At 38.5% G+C, this 23,413-nt stretch overlaps 1 protein-coding gene across 4 annotated transcripts in view; it reads left to right on the plus strand.

Annotated features, from left to right (window-relative positions):
* Positions 1-23,413, plus strand: part of cul4b (cullin 4B) — an 86,913-nt gene that overhangs the window by 15,714 nt on the left and 47,786 nt on the right. For all 4 annotated transcript variants that reach the window (XM_087991985.1, XM_043704821.2, XM_087991984.1 and 1 more), the window contains exons 3-8: positions 3,300-3,403; positions 5,162-5,231; positions 7,590-7,663; positions 16,531-16,693; positions 16,778-16,867; positions 17,777-17,859. In XM_087991985.1, the coding sequence (XP_087848111.1) occupies positions 3,300-3,403; positions 5,162-5,231; positions 7,590-7,663; positions 16,531-16,693; positions 16,778-16,867; positions 17,777-17,859 (584 nt within the window). The remainder of the gene's footprint in view (positions 1-3,299; positions 3,404-5,161; positions 5,232-7,589; positions 7,664-16,530; positions 16,694-16,777; positions 16,868-17,776; positions 17,860-23,413) is intronic.

Below are 23,413 nucleotides of genomic sequence, written 5' to 3' on the forward strand. Positions count from 1 at the left end.
GCACGGAAGCAGACCCTACGGTCCAACTCGTCCATGCTGACCAGATATCACAACCAGACTTTCAATTCATTCAGAAATGGGGGATGTATATGTTTTTAAATAAGTCAAACATAATAAGGTTCCTCTCTTGACATGCTTTTCCCATGATATGTTGCACTCTCAATTTAATTATAGTGTGATAATTGACCTGGTCTTCGGTGAAGACAAACACAAAGTCTTCAAGATGTCCCTTACTAATTCTCTGCCTCCACAGATAGGTTACCACTTTGATCGTAATATAGCTGACTTGTTGCTTAATTTATCCTTTCACTTTACATGGTTTTAACACAAAAAATGTTTTTGTTTTGGGTATAGCCTCTCCATACGTTTTCATGATCTGTTTGCTTTTCTTTCCTGAAGTACTTTTTGTAATTCACCTTTATGCTTATTGTATTATTTTTGATTTTCTGCAGTATTTCGTTTGCTTTGCCTGATATTATTTTTCTTGCTTTTTTGAAATTGGACCCTTATAGCAGCTGCTCAGTAGAACTAGGTGTAGAGTTTGTTGTTCCATGTGTTTGATTGATCAGATCATGTTCAGCCTAAATTTCCTTACTCACCTTTCTGCCAGTGTCCTCTCGGACTGTCACAGATTTCTGTTATTGATGCTATTTCCAGCCCACTTGCTTCTCAGTCAAGCATGTTTAAACTCCCCTTATAGGAAATTTACTCTTATTTTACCCTTTTTCCCCCACAATTATGCTAAAATATGCATCACCTACCACAAAAAAAAGCTGTCCTACTAATGCTCATTTGAACTGTTCCATCTCAGTCTCCGAAATCTAAATATGGAATTTCCAAACGCTGGCAGGTGCACTATTGAACTATGACAGACTGGTTAATACTGTTGTACATTTAAAGTCTGAAGTGGAGTATACATGCAATTTCACTGACTGTGCAAATTATGTGGGGCTCATAATGTTACTGTTTTTGTATTTTTTTTTCAACTTAGCGGGAACTTGCCTCCAACATGTACAATTCTCCTCCCTGAGTTCTTGCAAAATGAGCAATATCATGCTTCATTTTTTTGAACATGGGTCTCTTCCTTTGTCGATCTATCTAACATATCCCCCCCTTCTACTATTTTTTAAAACTTTCATAGAGTCATAGAGATGTACAGCATGGAAACAGACCCTTCGGTCCAACACGTCCATGCCGGCCAGATATCCCAGCCCAATCTAGTCCCACCTGCCAGCACCCGGCTCTGATACCCCCAAACCCTTCCTATTCATATACCCATCCAAATGTCTCTTAAATGTTGCAATTGTACCAGCCTCCACCACTTCCTCTCGCAGCTCATTCCATACACATACCACCAGCGAACAGGAGATTCGACGTTTCGGGCACAGGCCCTTCTTCAGGAATGAGCAGAGAGTGTTCAGCAGGAGAAGATAAAAGGTAGGGAGGAGGGACTTGGAGGAGGGGCGTTGGAAATGTGATAGGTGGAAAGAGGTCAAGGTGAGGGTGATAGGTCGGAGTAGGATGGAGGCGGAGAGGTCAAGAAGAAGACTGCAGGTCAGGAAGGCGGTGCCGGGCTGGAGGGATTCGGCTGAGACAAGGTGGGGGGAGGGGGGATGAAGAAACTGGTGAAGTCCAAGTTCATCCCCTGTGGTTGGAGGGTTCCCATTGAAACTTTATTGCTGGAACAGCACAGCAGGTCAGGCAGCATCCAGGGAACAGGAGATTCGACGTTTCGGGCACAGGCCCTTCTTCAGATTGAAACTTTATTGCTGGAACAGCACAGCAGGGAACCCTCCAACCACAGGGGATGAACTTGGACTTCACCAGTTGTTTCTTCCCCCCTCCCCCCACCTTGTCTCAGCCGAATCCCTCCAGCCAGGCACCGCCTTCCTGACCTGCAGTCTTCTTCTTGACCTCTCCGCCTCCATCCTACTCCGACCTATCACCCTCACCTTGACCTCTTTCCACCTATCACATTTCCAACGCCCCTCCTCCAAGTCCCTCCTCCCTACCTTTTATCTTCTCCTGCTGAACACTCTCTGCTCATTCCTGAAGAAGGGCCTGTGCCCGAAACGTCGAATCTCCTGTTCCCTGGATGCTGCCTGACCTGCTGTGCTGTTCCAGCAATAAAGTTTCAACTTTGATCTCCAGCATCTGCAGACCTCACTTTCTCCTTATAGTTTCGTGGTGTTGGGTGAATAAGGTTTGCATGTTAGACTAGTCAGTTGGGTCAGTGATAATCATGGGGATGATATTGTGAGCAGGATAAGTAGTCAGGTGATAACTTACAGTAGATCGTTAAGTTGGTTTTTGGGAGTAGTCAGTTGAGTTGGACAGTGGGGTGGTGCATGGTTGGGTAAAGGTTTTGTCGGGTCCTGAATTCGGTTATGGGGGAGTTGATTGAGTGGGTCGTTGGAGTCATTGGGTCATGGTAGCAATTTGAGGGTCAGTTCTTCAATTACCTGGAAGGTTGATTTGATTTTTGTCGTGGGTGTCCAGTGAAATACAACAGGCCCGCCTGATGTCTTTGACCCTAATTTGGGTGCATAATCTTTAAAAAATTCACTCATGGGATTTATTGCCCATTCCTATTTATTGCCCATTCATGACCCAATGAAGGATGCCTTCCTTGAAGAAGCTCTCTTCCTCCCATTCCTGAAGAAGGGGTTATGCCCGAAACGTCGATTCTCCTATCTATTCCTATATTAACCTTAAGACTTGCGAATGTAGTCAAGACTGAAGAGGGCAGACACTTTCATGGTCCCTAGGATTCTCAGGAACAGGCAGAAAAATGAAATTGAGACCAAGGTCAAATCAACCATTATGTTATTGAAGTGATAGCAATTGTGAAGGGCTATATGGCTTCTTACTCTAATTTCCTATGTAGTAATACTGATGGTAAATGAACTTGCTGATATCTGCAGTGTAGTCAATTGGAGAGCATCTTTTAGGGGTTTTGAGAGAGTACAATAGGTGAAATTCATCTCCCGCCAAATGTATGCAACTTCAGTTCGTATATTTTGATTCAATTCAGATAACTGTGCGCCTCTATACTGGTGTATGTTAATTTCTACTGACTTGGAAGATTATAACGCTTCTGTAATCCTTTGTTCCGGATCTCCAGCATATCATTTTTACATTCCAAAGTCCTATCTATAGCTATTTTTAACTGTATAAAGATCTTTGGTCACTTTCTGTGGGTAAGGGTCAGAGGACAGTGGGGTGACTATCAAATCCCTTCAAGCACTATGAATTGTTAAATATTCTAATTCTTCCTTCTATGACTTATTCTGTTATAGGCAGTGGAGAACCTCTGTTCTTACAAAGTATCAGCAAATTTATACAAGCAGCTGCGACAAGTCTGTGAGGATCACATCAAAGCTCAAATTCACCAGTTCAGAGAATATCCTTTAATTTATCTGATCAGAATCTTAATTACGTGAGTTACTTGAGTTAACTATGTGGTTGAAGAACCGTAAATTTGCTGAGTTCAGTTGCAGCATGTCAAAATCTGTGCATGAGCCATAAACATAGAGTATAAGTGTATCATATATCTTTGATGTAAATGGTGTTATAGCTCAGGGGACCATACTTATAAACTATCTGTTAAAGCGACAGTTGTTTTATTCGTATGGCTGTGAAAAAAGTCCAAGTTACATTTTGTCTTCAGCTGGGACAATATAAGTGCTTATGAGGAATTGATCTTTGAACAGTATGCAGACAGTAGTTTGTCTTGGATGGCCACAACCACAATTTGAGCTGCTCCACATTTTTCACTTTTGGACAATTGACCTCCTCTTCCTCTGCCCAATCTCTAATGATTGCGGATTGTCCACATTTTATGTGGTAGGTGGAAACCTGGGAATTAACTCAGGTTGGTGATATTTGTCGTTAACCAGGATGTGTGCCTTGTTGTGGAGTTCACAACTGAGGTGGGTCAGTTTCAAATTGAAAGATTTTTCATTTGAGATTGGGGTGAGGAGATTTTTTTTTCTCTGGGGATCTGTGAAGTTTCCTTACTCCGATAGCAGTGGAATCTGGTTAATATATTCTTGGGAGTTGTGTTCTTTGAGGAGGATGTTTTCTTGCAGTTTATTTGAGGGTGGAATGTAGATTGCTTCACAATAACTAGTTAGTTTGTCAGGTGGAGAAAAGTGAATGAAGGTTCTGTGAACTATGGTTTCCACAGGAATCAGATAGTTAGAAGTTGCCAAATTCTAAAGCATGAGTACTATCATTGTTTTTTTGCCTCCTTAGCTTTGAGCCACTAAAGGGGAATCTGATATTTTCGTTTGAGCTCAGACAAGGTCATACTTTTTTTTGGCATCAAAATATTTACAAAATGTGTCAATATCTTAATGTGTTTTCTCCACATATCACAGTTTTCAAAAGCTTTGAATTATCTTAATACACTGGTTAATATTGATGCTCCAGTCATCACCACAAACGATTGCCAGATTACCTAGATATTGATTTATGTTTTGTTTCTCTCTCCTCGCAGTTTGCAAATTAATGTCTACTAACAACATTGATTACAATTTCTTAATGGAATTTACTGAATTTGAAGTGTTTGCTAACATGCTCAATTTTATTTTTGATTAGTCAATGCTTACATTATACTTCAACTGCTCAATTGTATATGGATGACTTCAGACTACTGAACCCTGTCATTAAATCATGAATGCAGCATCAGTAAATCTTCAGAATCTTTCCACAGACGTTCAGAATTGATAATTCCTGAAATATGCTTTTTACCGTGTATTTTGTATAGCTGGTAAGCAAGCATATCTATTGCTTTTTAAATTGCCTCCTTGCTAGATTCCCGCAATATGTATGCACATGCACAAAAATTTCTGAATTGAAATTGGAATTAGTTCAGGGATATGAAATAGGATTTCAACACCATCAACGATGACTCAGTCTAATTGCATCATAAGTAAAGTCCCAACAGGTTACCGGCCTTCTCCTTCACTGGTAGATCTGTGTAGACATTTAAAATTGAAGGCCAAAACATTATTAAATGGGACACTCAATTGAAGAGAAGTGATGTAAATGAATATTAACATTTGCTGGGGTACAGTGTATGCTAAAGGAATTTAGTTTCCTTGATTCATTGTAGAACTAACTTTGTATTTTCAGTTTTCTTTAACCATTCCTTTACGGATTCCTTAGATAGTGTCCTGTTTCTAAAGAAAATAGATAAATGCTGGCAGGACCACTGCAGACAAATGGTAAGTAAGGTCACAATTAATATTGGTGTACATATTTAAATTTTTGTCTCCATTTCACCCTTCTAATCAAGATATTGCCTGCTGAATCTCAGGAATCAAACCAGGCATTTTCTAGTCCTTTCAGACAATGCTCAAAGCTCCAAAACCTCAATTGTGCTAATGAAAAATATCTACAACTATTCCTTTGCTAATTTGGTTCTGATTGATAATTTGAATTTCCACTTCAAAGCTAAATAGAAAAGTAGTAGGCAAAATGAAAATGTCTTGTTGCTGTTCTGGCGAGAAATTAAAGGCAAGTCATAGCATTTGTAGATGATTTTTTAAATCTGTTTTAACCCAATGTTAGAATTTGTGGGTGATCTGAAAAAGGAGGAACAGTGATCCATTTCCCAAAACAAAGTTTGATGTACAGGTAGATCAGTTGTGTGACAGGTTATTTACAATTTTTGGCAGGAGTTTTGAGGCCACACAAGTGGCTTCTGAACCAAGTAGAGGTTATGGGATGAGTATTGCACCTTGCATTCCAAGTTCACAGATGATTAGCCTTAACCAGCTCCTTCAATTTCCATTGTACTGCTGGGCGGTCCCATCCCATCCCTTCTATTCCAAACCAAGAACGAGTATTGATAAAATATATCTTTTGCAAAACCAACCCACATGTTTTTGATCTCCAGGCCTGACCACTTTGATGCTAATTAGATTATCTACAGTAAATTGTCATTGTTCACTTCTGGCAAATGGATCCCTAAGTTTTTCAAACCTACTGTTGTTCCTCCTACTTTAAAAACTTACTGTTATTGTTCAAATGTCAAACCAAAATTTACACCAGTTTGATGTAATCAAATTTAAGCTGTCTCTTTTAGCTGCCAAAGCCCATCTAAGCTAAGAACCTTGGAGTTTTGCTTCACCTCAAGCTCAGTTTCTAACACTACATTCAATCTGTCACCGACACCACTTCCATGCATATCTCAAATAACATCTCTCTGTCCTCCCCTTTCCTTCAGTTGAAACTTTAATGCATGTATTTTATTACTTTGTGGCTGACTTCTCCAACAATCTAAAGGTTGACTTGTGCATCTTTCGTAGTTTTAAACTTCTCAGTCATCCAGTAGGCCATCGTCTATACCTCATACACATTAAATCCCAAATCCAAGCCTTCCCAGTTTCATGGCTTCTTATCACACAAAGAATGTTCAGGTTTTCTAATAGCTTTGAGCTTTTATGATTTTGACCAAATGTATTTTATGGTATGTATTCTTCACTTCATCAATACTAGTCATGTCTGTTTTGCTGTTGGATGTTATAGAATCATAGACTCATGCAGTATGGAAACGGACTCTTTGATCCAACCAGTCCATGCCAAACATAATCTCAAACTAAACTAGTCCCACCTGCCTGCTCCTGGCCCATATCCCTCGAACCCTTTCAGATTCATGTATTTGTCCAAATGCCTTTTAAACATTGTAATTGTACCTGCAACTTTTCTGGAAGTTCATTCCACACATAAACCATTCTCTGCCCCTCATATCCTTTTAAAATCTCTGTCCTCTCACCTTAAAAGATGTGTCCCTCACTCTTTCACTTTACTCAGCATCTCTTGACTTGCTGTTCTTGACTTCCGAAATCTCCTTTACAATTCATTCATGACCAGTTTTTTTTTAAATTATGTCTTTCATCCTTATCCCTCCATCTTAATGTCAGCTAACAATCCGGTGATTTGGGATTTACTAGTACAATAAAAGTGTAATTTATTGGAAAAACATCCTCTAATATTTAGTTTCTCACTCCTGGAGGTATGTTTTTTGCTGTTTCAACCATGGATTTCATCTATGGCAGACTGTTTGCAGGTTGAGAGTATCAAGACTGAATCTGAACTGCCTTCACTCAATTACTGTATAAGGTGGTTCACTGGACCTGAAACATTAATTCTGCTTTCTCTCCACAAATGCTGCTAGACCCGATTATTTTTCCAATAATTTTTGTTTGTGTTTCTGATTTCCAGCATCTATAGTTTGTTTTGTTTACCTTTTGTTTTCTGGAGTAGGTTGTAAGACTGACACAAAAATCCTGTTTGGATACTTCGCCTAATACTAAATTGAACCCAATTCTAACTATCTCAGTTTAGTGAGGCAGTACTCATGATTTGAATCTGGAACAATTATTTGCACATTTGTGTATCAGGAAGAAACTGTTGCACGATGTCATTGGGAAACTCCATACGTATAATTTTGAAACCATTCCTCATTGTTTTAGTCCCTCTCTGTTTTAATTTGATGTTTACGACATATAGGTTAGTAAAAATGTTTGCTTCGCTAAGATTTAAAAATGTACACTTGTTTACTGGTTTATTTCTTCCAGATCATGATTAGGAGTATCTTCTTGTTTCTGGATAGAACTTATGTTCTACAAAATTCAATGCTTCCATCTATTTGGTAAGTTGAAAGATTTGATGGTCTTCACAAGAAAACTGATAAAGTTAGCTCGGCCAGCAGAATGGACAGTACAATTGACCTTACCATCCTAATCTGGGGAAAGGACAATGGGCTAGACGCCTTGCTCCTGATCAATATACAGTTTAATTTCCTTTCTCTAAAGAGTTAATGCAGATTTGGGCTTGATTGATCTCTTGTATGTGCATTTGGAATGCTCTATAGAGTGAAGTTTGAATAATGAGCCATTTTGGTAAGTTACTTAATTGTCTAGTTCGGCGATTGTTGATGCAAATTTGGCTTTGAATTATTTTGCTTCAAAATTACCTGTTAACCAGAATTGTATGAGAATAGCATTCCTTCCACTTTTGCTTTGTAATATAGGGTGAAGTATTTACCTGATGGAAAGAAACCCATTTAATTAAAGGTGACTTTCCAAGGAAGGTGTTCTGAATTGACTTCAAAAAAAGTCCAAGTAATGTATCAAGAACTGATAACAATCTACATAGAATCATTCTGTTCCACTTGTAAAATGTCTCACATCGCAAGTAAGTTTGAGGAAGGCCATTTCATCTGTTTTAGTCATCTGTCTCAATCTGTAGTTCATCATTCTGGTTGAATTATAGGAAATTTAGGCAGAATGAGTTTGCTTATTCTTCTGGTTTGCCTTGTCTTTTTTCGGTTGCAGGTTGGAAAAGAGTTTTTTTTGTTATTACGAACACCAATTAACTTGAAATATATGCGCATTAAGAAGAACATGTTGGGCACAAGTAATGTTTAAATCCTAGAGTCCATGTTGTGAACCTACGTCACATTTCAGATGATTCCAAAATGTTTGACTCGAAAGCTTAGCTAAAATTTCACTCCATCTTACCTTATTTTCGGTTTTTGTTTCGGATCAAAATTTGTCCTTTGCTGCCTTGAGCGAATGCCCTGCTCAGTTACGCACTAATGTTATGATCTACTTTATAGGCTTACTAGGTTCATATGTCTCTTGTTATTTTCATTTTGAAGATCATTTTGATACTTTTGGCAAAATATATATATTAGAGGCTGGTATATTGTATAGAATTTTTGGATGAGTTTGCAATTTTCTAGGGAGGCAAGTTCTCATTCATGGATAATTTATCAAAATAAAGGAAGCAAGAAAATGCAAATGGAAAGTGCTGCAACCGAGGCCATTCCCTGTGATGAGATACAGTGCAGTATTAGTTTCTCCTTTCATTTGAGTCAGTGGGTGTGGCTTAAGAGCAAGGAATATGATTAGAGAAAATTTCTATTTGGCATTCTCACTTTATTATCTCTTAAACTTCGCATATGGCAAAAAAAAGCCCATTGAACTTTTTTTTTTAATTAGCTTTGGTTCCTAATAGAATGAAGACTGTGCAACTTATCACTGTGTCTGGTGCAAAAGGACAAAAAACATTTTGAAATAATCAAGATGACTGCATCTGAGGATTAGCAAGTGGAGTATGATGCTGAAAAGTGTTCGTCTATACTGCAATGGGAAATAGAGTATAAAATGTAGGGAAGTCTTGCTACAAGTCTACAAGATATGGGTGAAACCTCAATGAATACTATGTTCAGTTTTGATTCCCTTCTTTAAGGAGGGATTTGAAGCAGCTCAGAGATTTACTAAATTGATTACTGAGGTGGAAGGTTATATTATATGTAAATGTTGAGTTGTATAGGCTTTTACTCATTGGCATTTAGAAGAACTAGCGATGATCAAATTGAAATGAACAATGTTCCAAAGGATCATGATAAATACTGAGAGGATTACATTTGCTTCAGGGGAATATTTTCAGAATAAATGGACACTCGTTCACTATGGGTATGGGGGGAGGGGATTTACTTCTGGTAGAAGTCATGTATCTTTTTTATCCCGAAATCTCTGCCGGTTAGGTCATTGAATATATTCAATCATGAGATAGGGAGATTTTTGAACATTAGAGAAGTATGTGCTATGGAGAACAGGTAGGCTTGTGGAGATGAGGCCATTATCAATCAGTCATGATCTGTTTGAATGGTGAAGCAGTCTTCAGGTACTGTATGATGTACTCCAGTTTCTTGTGTTGTTTTGAAAAAAAGTTCATAAAGTTATTAGAAATGAGAATTAATTCCTGTAGTTTTAATGTGCTTGTACATTGGGAGTTTCATCTCTCCAGTGTGTCTTTTTCTTCCCCACAGTTGACTTCTTGCTAGAGATGGTATCATACACATATCAGCAGTATTTAAGACTTTATCCAAGAAACCAATTTTTAATGTGGAGATTGTTAATTACATTGGAGTACTTTTGATCTAGATACCTTTTGATCAATACTGGAATGCTTTCAGGGAATCAGTGAAAAATGAAGTGGGCGGCACGGTGGCACAGTGGTTAGCACTGCTGCCTCACAGCGCCGGAGACCCGGGTTCAATTCCCGCCTCAGGCGACTAACTGTGCGGAGTTTCCTCCGGGTGCTCCGGTTTCCTCCCACAGTCCAAAGATGTGCAGGTCAGGTGAATTGGCCATGCTAAATTGCCCGTAGTGTTAGGTAAGGGGTAAATGTAGGGGTGTGGGTGGGTTGCGCTTTGGCGGGTCGGTGTGGACTTGTTGGGCCTGTTTCCACACTGTAATGTAATCCAAAAAAAATTCTAAAAGAAGGGTCCGTAATTGATCATTGTCTCCACTCTTTTCACCAATGACTGACCTTCAACCATTGTTACGCACTGATGTAGTTGAAGTCATTTGTTGTTTATCTATTGCCAAGAAAGTTCACGTCATTTAAGATCTCAGACTTGTGTTGTAGTTGAGGTTTTTCTGATTTCACATAGCTTAGCAATTGGGAAAAATAAATCTGTCTGCAGTGCAAGACAAAACCTAACAAATGTATCTAAATGTGTGAATGATGGTATTTAACACTACTTTAAAGATTGTGTTAATTGATCTGTTTGTGGTTGCACATTTGTAATTGCATCAAAGCAAAATCAGAATTGAGTTAAAGCAGATGATCAAAATCTGCACTAAAAAAGCAAATGCTCTTTTATTTCTCAGGTGTAAACACAGTTCAGGGAGCATGGAGGAATGCCTGCACTTTTCGAGATAAATGTTAATGTAAGACTTCAAATAAGTTGAAAGGAATTCAGATTTATACACCTCTTGATTTTTCTTAAGTTTAATTTTCTTCTTGGTCAGATCTTATTCTGTAGTCACCCCTTACTGTTTATTTTCAAATCCATGGGTAAGGAGGTGAACTGCTTACAGATGTTTACTGCTGACTGAGAGATGCACTTCAGATGAATAATTTCTCATCATTCTTGTGGTGAAGTTTTATTTTGTTGAGTATCACCTTTGACAGTAGAATAATATTGATAACTGTCAAAGGAGACTTGATACAGAGCTGTGAATTCAAAAGAATAGCCTGAAACAGGTGGGAAATATAGAAAATTAATTTACTTAATGATTATAGCTAAAATAGATTTTAAATGAAATCAATAATTCCTAAAGCAAATCAATTGTTTGACCATGTTATGTACTGACAAGAGATAGCTTTAAAAATCAATGACTATGGATTAAATTTTGTCCTTTTAATTTTCATTCTAAAACTAGACTAAGTTTTTTGAAGATAACTTGCTGAAACTATTTGAAATGGCAAGTCATGTCTTGTCACTCACCCAAAGCCCTGCAGACTTTGTTGTAATTGCTTGTTCGTGTCGGCTGTGACACTGTCTTTAGACCCTGAATAAATTATTTTCCAAATTTCTTTTCTTTCATCTCTTCCTCTTCAATCATTGATGTAATTTTTTTGGTTTTTCTTGAAATCTGTTTATAGCACCTGTAGACTCCAATACCTGACGTACAGATGGATGTTTTGTGCACCAGCTCACAAATGGTCGCTCCTTTCTACCTTCATTACCTTCTGCATGACCACAATATTGTCCACTGCAAATTCTGCTAGCTCTTTGAGATTGGTGAATAGATTTAGCTAAAAGGAGCACCAAAAATATTCAAGATTCAGTGAAGGTGCGCACCTTAAGTTGCTGAAGTAGAAGCAGCAACAACTCAAGGGATGGGGGCCATTTGGAACAATTTGCTCACTTTGTTGTTTCTATTGAGCAAATGACAAATGGGGAACAACCTACCTTAGTTTGAACTCAAAATTATTTGTAAAATATGTCAAATTCATTGAAGATCCATATTCACAGGTAAGAAAAGCATCCGAGAGGGAAAAAAATCTTTAGTTTGTGCTCTATCAGCATTTTTTAGGTCTTCCTTCAACTAAGAGAAGAGGAACTTTGGGTACAAAGACAAGCTATTTGAGTGCTTGATGCATTTTGTTTGGCGGCATTTCACCAATTGGAACCAGCATCTGTCAGCAAGGCACTCTCCTTGATGTTGGCATGTGCTAGTTCATTTTTGTCTAAAGAACCTGTGAACCATCTTTCTTGACCGCTGGTATGATTCTGCAGTGAGGTCTCCTCTTGAGCCAACGAGCCCCTCTTTTGGTGTGCCTTTCTTCAGCTGACACTAATGAAGAGCTAATGACATCAGATCATGGGGCGTCCTCCAGGAGCCTAATCCCAGCACAGGTATCGTTCGGTGCCTTCAGTGCAACAGTCACTTCCATTTGAAGCATCAATATCTCTTGATCCCAGGTGCATAAAGGGAACCTTGCAAATTTAGTCAGGTTTATTGCTCCCCTTTAAGGGAAGTAGTCCTTACACTGATAAGGGTATACTCCATGTACAATATATTTCGCCAGTAATACCTAACTGGGACTTGTGCTTATAGTCCTAATTCTGGATTAACAAAGTTTTTGATCTTTTTTGTGTTTTATAGGTTCATGTCCCTTTATGTCAAAATATTAAGATGTAGTACTATACGGTACAAATAAGATTGAGACAAATCCTATTCCCTCTGCGTTGGTCTGGAATGTCTTGGCTGGGCATGGCAATTGATCTCCAGGCTCCTGAACTAATGTATGAATTGGCTGCTGATTCTGCTCCTGTTTGTCATTCAGGGACATTTCCTAGACAGTGCATGACTATGGATATCGGGTGACAGAGTTTGGAGTAAGATATAATACCATCCACAGTCACGTAATGAGCATGGAATTGCTGACTTGGCTCATAAGAATGTTAATTAGAAGGTTTGTTCTGATCACAATCAAACTGAAAGAATGCTACTTGGTGTTCAGCTGATTTCTCCTTAAGAATTGTTTCATTGTGTAGATGATTAGGGCAAATTATTGTTGACAGTAATATTCTAAACTTAAATCATTTAGAATGGTTTATTGTTTGAATTTTATGATCAAGTCTCATGTTCTTTAAATCACGTGCACTCGCAACCTGACATGTGAGGATTCAAAAGGGAAGTGCAATGTTTTTGAGGTCAGATAGAAGTATTGGGAACAAGATGAAACAGCAGTATGAGTCATGTGCTGAAGAACCAAAGTAGAGACACTTATCTGGCAACACGTGGGTACTGCCACTCAGAATTTTCAAGACTTTGTGTTGTACTAATTTTGATGATCTGTAAAGTTTACTATCTGATCACTGTTTCTCAGTGAATACAATCCATCTTCTTTAATCGATATTGTGATTTCTTGTTTTTTTAAAATTCTTTGGTACGTCGGTATCGCTGACAATTCCAGCATTTGTTGCACATCCTTTACTGCCTTTGATCTGAATGGCTTGCTGGGCCATTTTAGAGGGCAGTTCAAGTGTCAGCCAAGTTGCTGTGGGTCTGGAGTCACATTTAGGCCAGATGAAGTAAGAATGGCAGATTTCGTTCCTTTTAAAGGACATTAGTGAAGCAGCTGTATTTTTTATTACAACAATTAGTTGATTGACTAGTTTCCAATTCCAAGTATTCGTTAATTAAGTTTAAATGCTACTTGATGCTGTGGTCTGATTTGAACCCATGACCTGAAGATATTCACCTGGGCTCTGGATTGCACCATTTCCCTTGCTTTTGTTCATAAATTGCTTAAATAACTTGCATGTTTTAGGATTATACATATTGAAAATAAACTTTAGGAGCACATTGTATTTATTTCTCCAGTTCCTTCAGTTGATTTTTCAGCCTTTGGTTCAGACTCAAATTATGAATGAAGCTAGGTTGTACCAACATAAATAGACCACACAGCTGTGGCCAAAAAATAGCCAATGAAGCACCAGGCATTTTGCCTCTGAAAAATATTACTTCTCATAAAATCTCATTTGTCAACATTTATTGCTGCTTATAATCATTGTGTAGAAAATGTCTACTTGCAGTTGACTTGCTAAAGAAATGTAGTTTCATTGCTTCTTTCTCTCAGTGTACTGACTCCAGGAAATGGTAATTTACAGATAATGACTGATGCTTTGCACATCATGCTCATTGGCGACTTTTGACAGCCTATTTGTGGAGGGCATCACAATCTAATTTGATTGTCTCACTACCTGATAGCCAAAGGAATTTTCCAACAGGTGGTCACTGGATAATGATCAGGAGCCAAAAGTCAAATTATATGGTTTCGCTTCCCTAACCATTTTCAGGTGTTCGGGTCCATTGTAATGCACCTGTAATATGTTTTCATGTTGCAATATGTGTGATGGGATACAGACTTCCAGATTTATTTCTGTAAAAAACCTGACATTTTTTTGCAAATACAGGTTTCCATGTCTGTTGTTTTGTTCACTTAATTCTGAAAGCCGATATATTGAGTTAGGTATTCCGTTTTTGTTTTCACATTATATGTGTGCGTGCATGTTTACTCCTACTAACTTGCACTTCTTGGATGAGGATGGTGAGCCATTCCTATATGTTAAACTAAAGACATTGATCTTATTGTATTTGTGTTAAAGGAGGCCCTTGACTTTAAACCATTAATCAGAAATCAGTGTACATAGCTGAAGTGATGCTGCGGTCTGAGTTTGAAAGGCAGCAAGCTTGAACGGTTAAAATATTGGCATTATTTTCCATATTTGCTATAATTCATGTGTTGCAATGTCCCACAAAAAGAAAATATGGCTCTTTATTTAGTAGATATTCGGTTTGAAATAAATGTTGCAGTCCAGAAGATCTCAAGTAATGTAATTGATACTGTTGCCTAAAGCAAGAGTAGTCCAATATTGGCCTCCCCTGCTCTGATGAGCTGGGAAGTGTATCAGCTCCAGTTTCTGTCCTGCTTCCCCTCTACTGAGTTCTTGTGTAGTTACTGGTTGGGTGAGAGTGAATGCGCTTGACAAAGAAGCAGCATTTGATAGAGTGTGGCATCAAAGGTCCTTAGCAATGCTGGGATCAATGGGAATTGGGGAAAAAACTGTCTCGATTGCTTGCAGTCACAGAGGAAGATGGTTATAGTTTAAGGTTGATCATCTTAGTCCAACCATGGCTAAATGGTCAGCACTGTGGACTCAGCACTAGGGACCGTGTTCAATACCAGCCATGAGTGACTGTGTGGATATTGCACATTCTCCCTAGTGGCCTTGATGGGCAAATGGTCCGCTTCCACACTGAAGGGATTCTATGATCTCCAACAAGGGAGATTCCTATCATTGTCCCTTGATATTAGCATGGCATTGCCATTGCTGAATCTCACTTCCAACATCCTGGCGAATTACCCGTGACCAAAAATTAAACTCTACCAATGATATGGCTACAAGAGCAGGGTCAGAAGCTGGGAATTCTATGGGGAGTAACTCCCCTCCTGTCTCTCCAATGCCTGCTCACTATCTAGGAGAAACAAGTTAAGAGTGTGATGCAGTATGCTTCACTTCTCTGGAAAGATTTAGCTCCAAGAACACTGAATAGGTTTGATGCTATTGAGGATAAGGCAGTCCCTTTATTAGCACTCCATCCATACCATAAACAGCCATTCCCTTCCCCAGCAACTTAGTGGCAGAAGTGTGTTCTACCCAAAAGATATGCTGCAACAACTCTTCAAAAGCACTTTCCAACCCAGAGCCTCTACAACTAAGGACAAAAATAGCAGATGAATGGGAATGCTACTATTTCCAATTCACAGAGCATCCTGACTGGAGAACTAGATTGCTATTCCTTCACTGTTAATTGGTCAAAATCCTGGAATTCTCTTCCTAATAGCACTATGACTGTTCCTACCTCAAAAAGAGCTGCAGAATTCAGGAAGGCAGCTAATCATGTGCTTTGCCTTGGCAGTTAGGGATGGACAATAAGTGTTGGTTAGTAATGACCATGTTCCCTTGAAGTGGAAACAAAAGATAGAGTTAAGTTGTGCTGTGATTTTCTCTCTGCTCACTGTGTAAGTTCACATATAAATTATTTGGGTAAGGTAGCTTTTGTTCCATGATATCGTAAGACGTTGGAGCAGAAATTAGGCCTTTCAGCCCATTGAATTTGCTCTGCCATTCAGTCATGGCTTATAAGTTTCTCAACACCATTCTCTCGCTTTCTCCCTGAAACCCTTGACCCCATGAACCTATACTCAAGAACCTACCAAACTCATTCTTAAACATACTCAATGACCTGGCATCCATAGCCTTCTGTGGCAATGAGTTCTGTAGATTGGCCACTCTTTGGCTGAAGAAGTTTCTCGTTACCTCAGTTCTAAAAAGTCTTTCCTTTACTCTAAGGCTGTGCCCGTGGGTCCTACATAAATACAAGAATTGCATCTAACTGAGAGGAAATAAAATTGTTTGCAATAAACAAATGGATACAAATGCAATACTTAGGCATTCTTGGATATAGAAAATATCAATTTAGCTTAATGGTCAGTTTCTGCAGAACAAATGATTAAAGAAATGATTAGTGTTTGGTGAGTTTTCACTTTAAAACAAAATGGCATTTTAATGTGCCAGTTCTGTCAATAGTCTCCATGTGATTCTTAACAATCCATATTTATTTGAGCTGTTTTCATTTGTAGGGACATGGGCCTTGAATTATTCAGATCCCATGTAATAAGTGATCGGAAGGTTCAAAATAAAACTATTGATGGGATTCTTCTCTTAATTGAGAGAGAAAGAAATGGTGAAGCTATTGATCGTAGCTTGCTTCGAAGTCTCTTAAGTATGCTATCAGATTTGCAGGTAAGATTTGAATCCTTTCCGATGTATCTAGTTTAGTTATTTTCATTTATAACAGTTAAATCTATTGTTATTTTTCTCTTTTAGATATATCAGGATTCTTTTGAACAAAGGTTTTTGGAAGAAACTAATCGTCTATATGCTGCAGAAGGTCAAAGATTGATGCAAGAACGAGAGGTATGCAATATGTTGGCTTTGCCAGTCCAGTTAGAGACGTTTGTGTTGAAGTAGCATATTGATGAATAAATAAATTGTGCCAAAGAACTGTAGATATGATTTATTTGGGTTATTACCAGCGCATTGTATATTTTTATGGATATTGGCCTATAATTGGTTATATATCCTAGTAAATAATTGGAAAATTCAGAATAAAATATTGATGGGATTCTTCCATTAATCAACAGAAAACACACAACTTGTTTGTAATTTATAGGAAATACATTTTTGCCTGATGGAGAAATTGGCACGAGTAATTTTCCAAACATGTCCTGGTGAAGGAGGTTCCTTCTGCTGGTCAAGTTCCTAAATAAATTCAGTATAGGTCATATCATTTGAGATGTTGGTTGACTTTACCATGCAAAACTGCCTTTACTTTGGCATAACTTTGAAATATAAACTGGAAGTTTAGAAGGACAGAGAATGGCTGGAGCAACACAGCAAGTTTGGCAAGATCTGTGGATAGAGAAACAGAGTTAGCGTTTTGCGTCAAGTATGATTGTTGAAAATCTATATTTAACTCGGAAGCATGAACTCTGTTTCTGTCTTAACAGATGATGCCAGACCTGCTGTGTTTCTCCAGCTATTCTTTCTGCTTGTTGAAAATATCTACCATCTTTTGCTTCTATTGGATCCTGTGTTAGTTGATCCAACTTCACAAAGCTAGAAATCAGGTCTGGGATAATTGTGTCACTGAGATAGTGGGGTAATTGTGTTGCACGGAGCAATTTGTTTTACCTTTTCTGCAGAAAAATGTTGGATGTGCAATTTCAACATTCAGTATTCTGTACCAATGAATGAACTATTTGGTTGAAGAAATAATCACCTGTTGGGTATTTGGTTAAGTTGCATGATCTTTATTCCATTTAGGTGCCAGAGTATTTGCACCACGTTAATAAACGTTTAGAGGAGGAGGCCGATCGGGTTATCACTTATTTGGATCAAAGCACACAGTATGTACAAATTTTGAACAAGTTTATGTTGCCATTGCATCTAATGTAACATAAGTATCCACAAGATACCCTTTTGGATATTTTCATTTCAACCTTACAGAATGCTAATTTGCTGTATTCACATTACAGTGACTGTTTTATGGAAATATCCAGGGTTTTGGCTCCAAGTTCTCTTGGTTTCCTATACTGCCAGCTCTTTTTCACGATCTGTATAGACATCCTTTTGATATCTGTCCTTAATGTGCATTTTGGAGCATTAAACACATAGCTGCGGTATTGCATCGTTTGAAAGATCATATTAATTACTTTTTTCAAATCTGTATAAGCTGTAATGGGCAGTAGCAGTTGGCACAAAGGCTTTAGACTAGGGCCGGTGCAAATTGAAATCACTCGGCACAAATTTAGCATGCTTCAAACTGAAACTTAATTGAAATAGACTCGAATGTAATTACTGATGTTTGATCCTTACTGAGATAGTGACCTATGAACTGTCAATATTTTATTTTGGGCATGTATCTATCTCATACTGATCTATCAAAAATTGGTTAATAAGCAATAAAAAGAAAATACTGGAAATAGGTCTGGCAGTATTTTTGAAGAGAGAAAAAGTCAGTGTCTCAGGTCTGAGAGTTGATAAGTAGAAAGCAACTGTAAAGCTGTCCAAAGGCTGAGATTCAGCCAAAAATCCAGAGCTGAACAAACATGATGGGTGGAGAAAGTGCATGAGATGCAGAAGTTAACCAATAACCACTGTGTGGGGTTTCTTCAGCCCAGTCAAGACTGCCTACTGGCTATGCATCCAAACAACCACTACACTGTTGGTCAAGGAAACAGATGTACTCATCAAGGAGAGAAAGGTGTTCAGGGCCCATTGGAAGGAGCACTGCAATATTTTTATAGATAGATAGAATCCCTAAAGTGTGGAAACAGGCCCTTTGGCCCAACAAGTCTACACCAACTCTAAAGAGTAATCCACCCAGACCCATTTCCCTAGCCTATTATCCTTTATATTTACCCCTGACCAATGCACACAATCTGAACACTATGGGCAATTTTGCATGGTTAATTCACCTAACCTGCACATCTTTGGATTGTGGGAGGAAACTGGAGAAAACCCACACAGACATGGGGAGAATGTGCAAACTCCACACAGATAGTCGCCCAAGGCTGGAATCGAACCTGGGTCCCTGACGCTGTGAGGCAGCAGTGTTAACCACTGAGCCATTGTGCTGCCTAGGAGGCCTTGTTTTCCAAGTCATGATCCTTGGCAACAAAACCATCACAGAGCCAATATGTGTTCTAGCTTGGGTCAAGCCAGGCTGTTAGTGTACCAATGCTGTCCTTGATTTTCCTTGCTTTTGTGCTGCACATCACTTAGCTGAAGCTTATCCACAGTTCATGCTGGAACCTGTTCAGTCTCCGCTGCCTGCAGATGAAATCCAAGTGATTTCTAGTTAAATAACAGGATGAGGAGACCTTGGAGTTGACCTGCAGGCAATAGAGACTGAACAGGTCTCTGTCATGGAACTATAGTATGCCATGCTTGCATTTGTGCTGCTTACAACCCAAGTTCCAAGCCGTTGTCAACAGCTTCACTGAGACAATGGATCAAAGTCAATGGTGAGGGCTTGGACAGCATGGGTTACTTTTCAGACCTTGGGATAGTACTGTCAAGAATGTCAAACATTGAGTTTCAATACTGCCTTCAATGTGTCAGTTCAGCTTTCAACTATCTGAGAAAGTGTGTTTGAAGAACAGGATCTCACATCTGACACCAAACTAATGGTTTACAGAACAGTAGTGATACCTGCCCTCCTTTATGGCTCTGAGGCATGGATTGTATACAGCAGGCACTTGCAAACTGTGGAGAAGTTCCACTAATGGTGGATCTGCAAGATTCTGCAAATCGATTGGCAGGATTGACACACTAATATCAATGTTATCATTCAGGTCAGAGTTCTCAGCGTTGATCACACTAGATCAGCTCTGCACAATGGGCACCTCATCTGCATGCCAGGCAAATGACTCCTGAAACAAGTGCCCGACTTAAAGCATTGACAATAAGTAACTCCCAGTCAAGCAGAGAAATTGCTTCAACAACTCTTAAAGCCACTTTGATAAAATGCGTTGTTTCCATCAACACCTGGGAAATGCTGACCGAACAAACTCCTAAGTGGGGGGAAGCCTTCCCCGAAGGATCTCTAGTTATCAAATCTTATCGCTGATGGCAAGCTCAAATCCAGTATCAACATAATGGAGCACATGGCAACCCAGGCATTCCACCCGAGATATTTCTAATCTTAATAGGTTCAGCGATATCATGACGCAGCTCTAGATCAGGTGAGACTTGAACCTGGTCCTCCTGATTTTGAGGTATGTATGTTACCACGGCACATCAAGGGTTCTACCACCCGATTTCCTCAGCCATCATCTGTCTCACCTGTGATAGAGACACTCAGCTATTCATTTGACTCGTTAGTCTACTAAGAACTCATTTCCAGTGTCAAAATAATTTGACCAATTGAGGCTGCCTAAGAACTGATCTTTTCAACCTGGGAAAGAATATAATTTTGAGGGTGGGAAGCACAAAAAAAATTTCTGATAGGATTGGAGAATAATATATAATCAAAACACTGTCAACTGAAAGGGTCGTAATTTATATTGGCTTGAGATTTTGTACTCACATTTTTCCTAAACTACAAGGGGGTCCCTAATTTATGAATGCTCAAAACAGACATTCAGACTTAAGAATGTGATACCATGTAAAGGTGTGACTTTGAAGACCAGAAATATGAATATTTCCCATACTTTTTATTGTTTGGTATTGTGTGTTGACTTGCGTACAAATAGACTTTTGAACAGACTGCAGAGTGGAACTCAACCAGGGGACTATCTGTATTCACAATGTTTGGGTATGCATTGAATTTGGGTGATGTTAATGTTTTGAAGCTATCAATGTGATACTACTTCTGTATTTTAACAGTGTACATAATGGAAATAGAAGCAGAAGTGAGTTAATGTGTCCCTTGAACCTAGTTGTCCATTCAGTAAGATCATGGTTAATCTGCCTTGATGAATTCTTGCAATAAGCCTTGATTCTCTGAGTATCCAAAAATTACCAATCTCTGATTTGGACGTAATTTAACAATCGAGCAATTCTCCAGGACAGGGTTTGAATGAAGACGTTTCTTTCATTTGTTCTGAAACTGTGATCCCTAGTTTTAGATTCTGGAAATAAGGAAACATCTTTGCCTTGTCAATTCTCAAGAATTTGATGTTTCAATGAGATCATCTCTCATTTTTCCTTGCAGAAATGGAAGATTTTGCAAATAGACCTATTTAAATTTGACAGTGTTTATCGACCATATCTTCATATTTTCATTTTGATTATCTAATTTCCCAATCTATCTGAACTAATTGAGCTTGCATATCTGTAATTTGCTTTATTCAGATTTAAGACTCAATTTCTGAACTTCACTAAAAACACTCATCTTAATATAAAATCCATCATATTACAGGTACTGTTTCCCAGAGGTTTCTTTATTGCAGAGTTATTAAATAATTGTTATTAAATAATAACAATGAGCTATTAAATAATTTCATTGCCTTTGTTTCTTAGTTCCACCCAGCAGTTTCTGAATCTTGATTTTTAAATTCTGATCCTTCCTGCCATCTATTTCCCTCCGTTTTTAATTGTTGGGCTCCTCTTCCTTTTTTTATTTTGACGCCCTCTTCCAGAGATCAAAAATTGAGTTTTTTCAATTTTCTTTCGTGATCTTAGTCACTACAACCATAGCTTTATGCACTTCGTTACAACACATTAATTTCTAAATGTGCTATTCATCAGCCATATATACTCATGTACAAATCAAATTTTTAGACTATTTTTAAAGGTTCAGTTTATAGGGTCAACTATTACACGGGCACTTGTTTTGAGGGGCTGCAATTGATGCTGCAGTTCAAAATACTGTATTATTAGCAAAAGTTGATTTGATCTCTCAACTAATCCCGGGTATAGAAGAAAAACACAATGAATTATGGTAAAGGTAATTTAATGGATAAAAGCAAGAGAAAAAAGATGAATTATTGGTAGTAAATTTTATTTATATATACTGGCACAAAAATTTAACATGTCAAAGATTAATTGAAATCCTGCAAAATCACTGATCAGCATTGTCATGGCCTGGTGTAATGGCACACTTAAAATGAAACATTTATTCAATTCTGATTGTGTAAGCGTCTTGAACTTTCCCACCAAATTCTTCAGTTTCTCCCCCCCCCCATTTACTCTCATATGTAATGAACCTCAGCAATATTAACAAATTGTCACAGAATTAAAGATATATGTAGCTAATATATGTCACTTTTATTCAGATGTAATGGCACAATTAAAATGAGGAACTTTTGAACAATATTAACTTTTGGATGTATGGTGAACGAAGTGCGATAAGTCCCAATAGCCTTAGTGCTGGTCTGAATGAATGAATGAATGAAAACGTACTTTAGTAATCCAAGTTGACTAAGTAGATTTATGAATGGATGAATGAATGAGTGAATAGAGACGCAATATAGTAAACAAAGAGTGATGAGTAGAGTTACCAGTATGAATTAATGCAATTTTGTTTAAGTAGGTTCATGGGAACATGCAGTTTCCTTTGTAACAGGTTGATAATGTAATGTAGTGGGGTCGACTTTTACATGAGATATATAGAAATTACAAGATTTTTTGGCTAAAGATAAGGGGTTGACTTTTACACAAGTATGTAAGTATTTGTTTTGTTGTGAATGCTTTTCATATTCAGAACGGTGCCGTAAACTTTTTCTTCTTCCTCTAGCTCTTTTTCTTCAGGAAACTTAGTGGGCGGCACGGTGGCACAGTGGTTAGCACTGCTGCCTCACAGCGCCAGAGACCCGGGTTCATTTCCCGCCTCAGGCTACTGACATTGTGGAGTTTGCACATTCTTCCCGTGTTTCCTCCGAGTGCTCCGGTTTCCTCCCACAGTCCAAAAATGTGCAAGTTAGGTGAATTGGCCGTAGTGTTAGATGAAGAGGGGTAAATGTAGGGGAATGCGTCTGGGTGGGTTGCGCTTTGGCGGGTAAGTGTGGACTTGTTGGGCTGAAGGGCCGGTTTCCACACTGTAAGTAAGAAAGCTAATCTAATCATGAAACCCTTGTCTCACTACTCTTTCTTACATGCATTTAGCCTTCTAATGTTTTTGTCGTTATGCTTTTTACATGTGATCCGAATACCATTCAGGGTTTATTTTCGATGAAATTCTGCATTTTAATATTGACCGTTGTTTCTTTTGCCTTCTCAGCAAATCCACATTCCTTGTTCTCTTTGTGTTGGTTCTTGCATGCACTGTTTGAATCTTCATCTCCTCTCAGTTGTTTTTGAGCTGCAAGGAGATGACTTTAATCCTGGCTCTTGACAGGCGACACAGCATAGGAATTCACGGTTGCAACTCGACAGAACAGTATCAGTTCCCTGATCAGTGTGTCCTATTTCACGACTTTATTCTTCTCACTTCTGCTTTGCCATTGACGTGTTCAT

Source organism: Chiloscyllium plagiosum, unplaced genomic scaffold (assembly GCF_037043375.1).
Source record: "Chiloscyllium plagiosum isolate Xiang-an unplaced genomic scaffold, Cpla_swu_hap1 HiC_scaffold_11, whole genome shotgun sequence".
Taxonomy (NCBI): Eukaryota; Metazoa; Chordata; class Chondrichthyes; order Orectolobiformes; family Hemiscylliidae; genus Chiloscyllium; species Chiloscyllium plagiosum.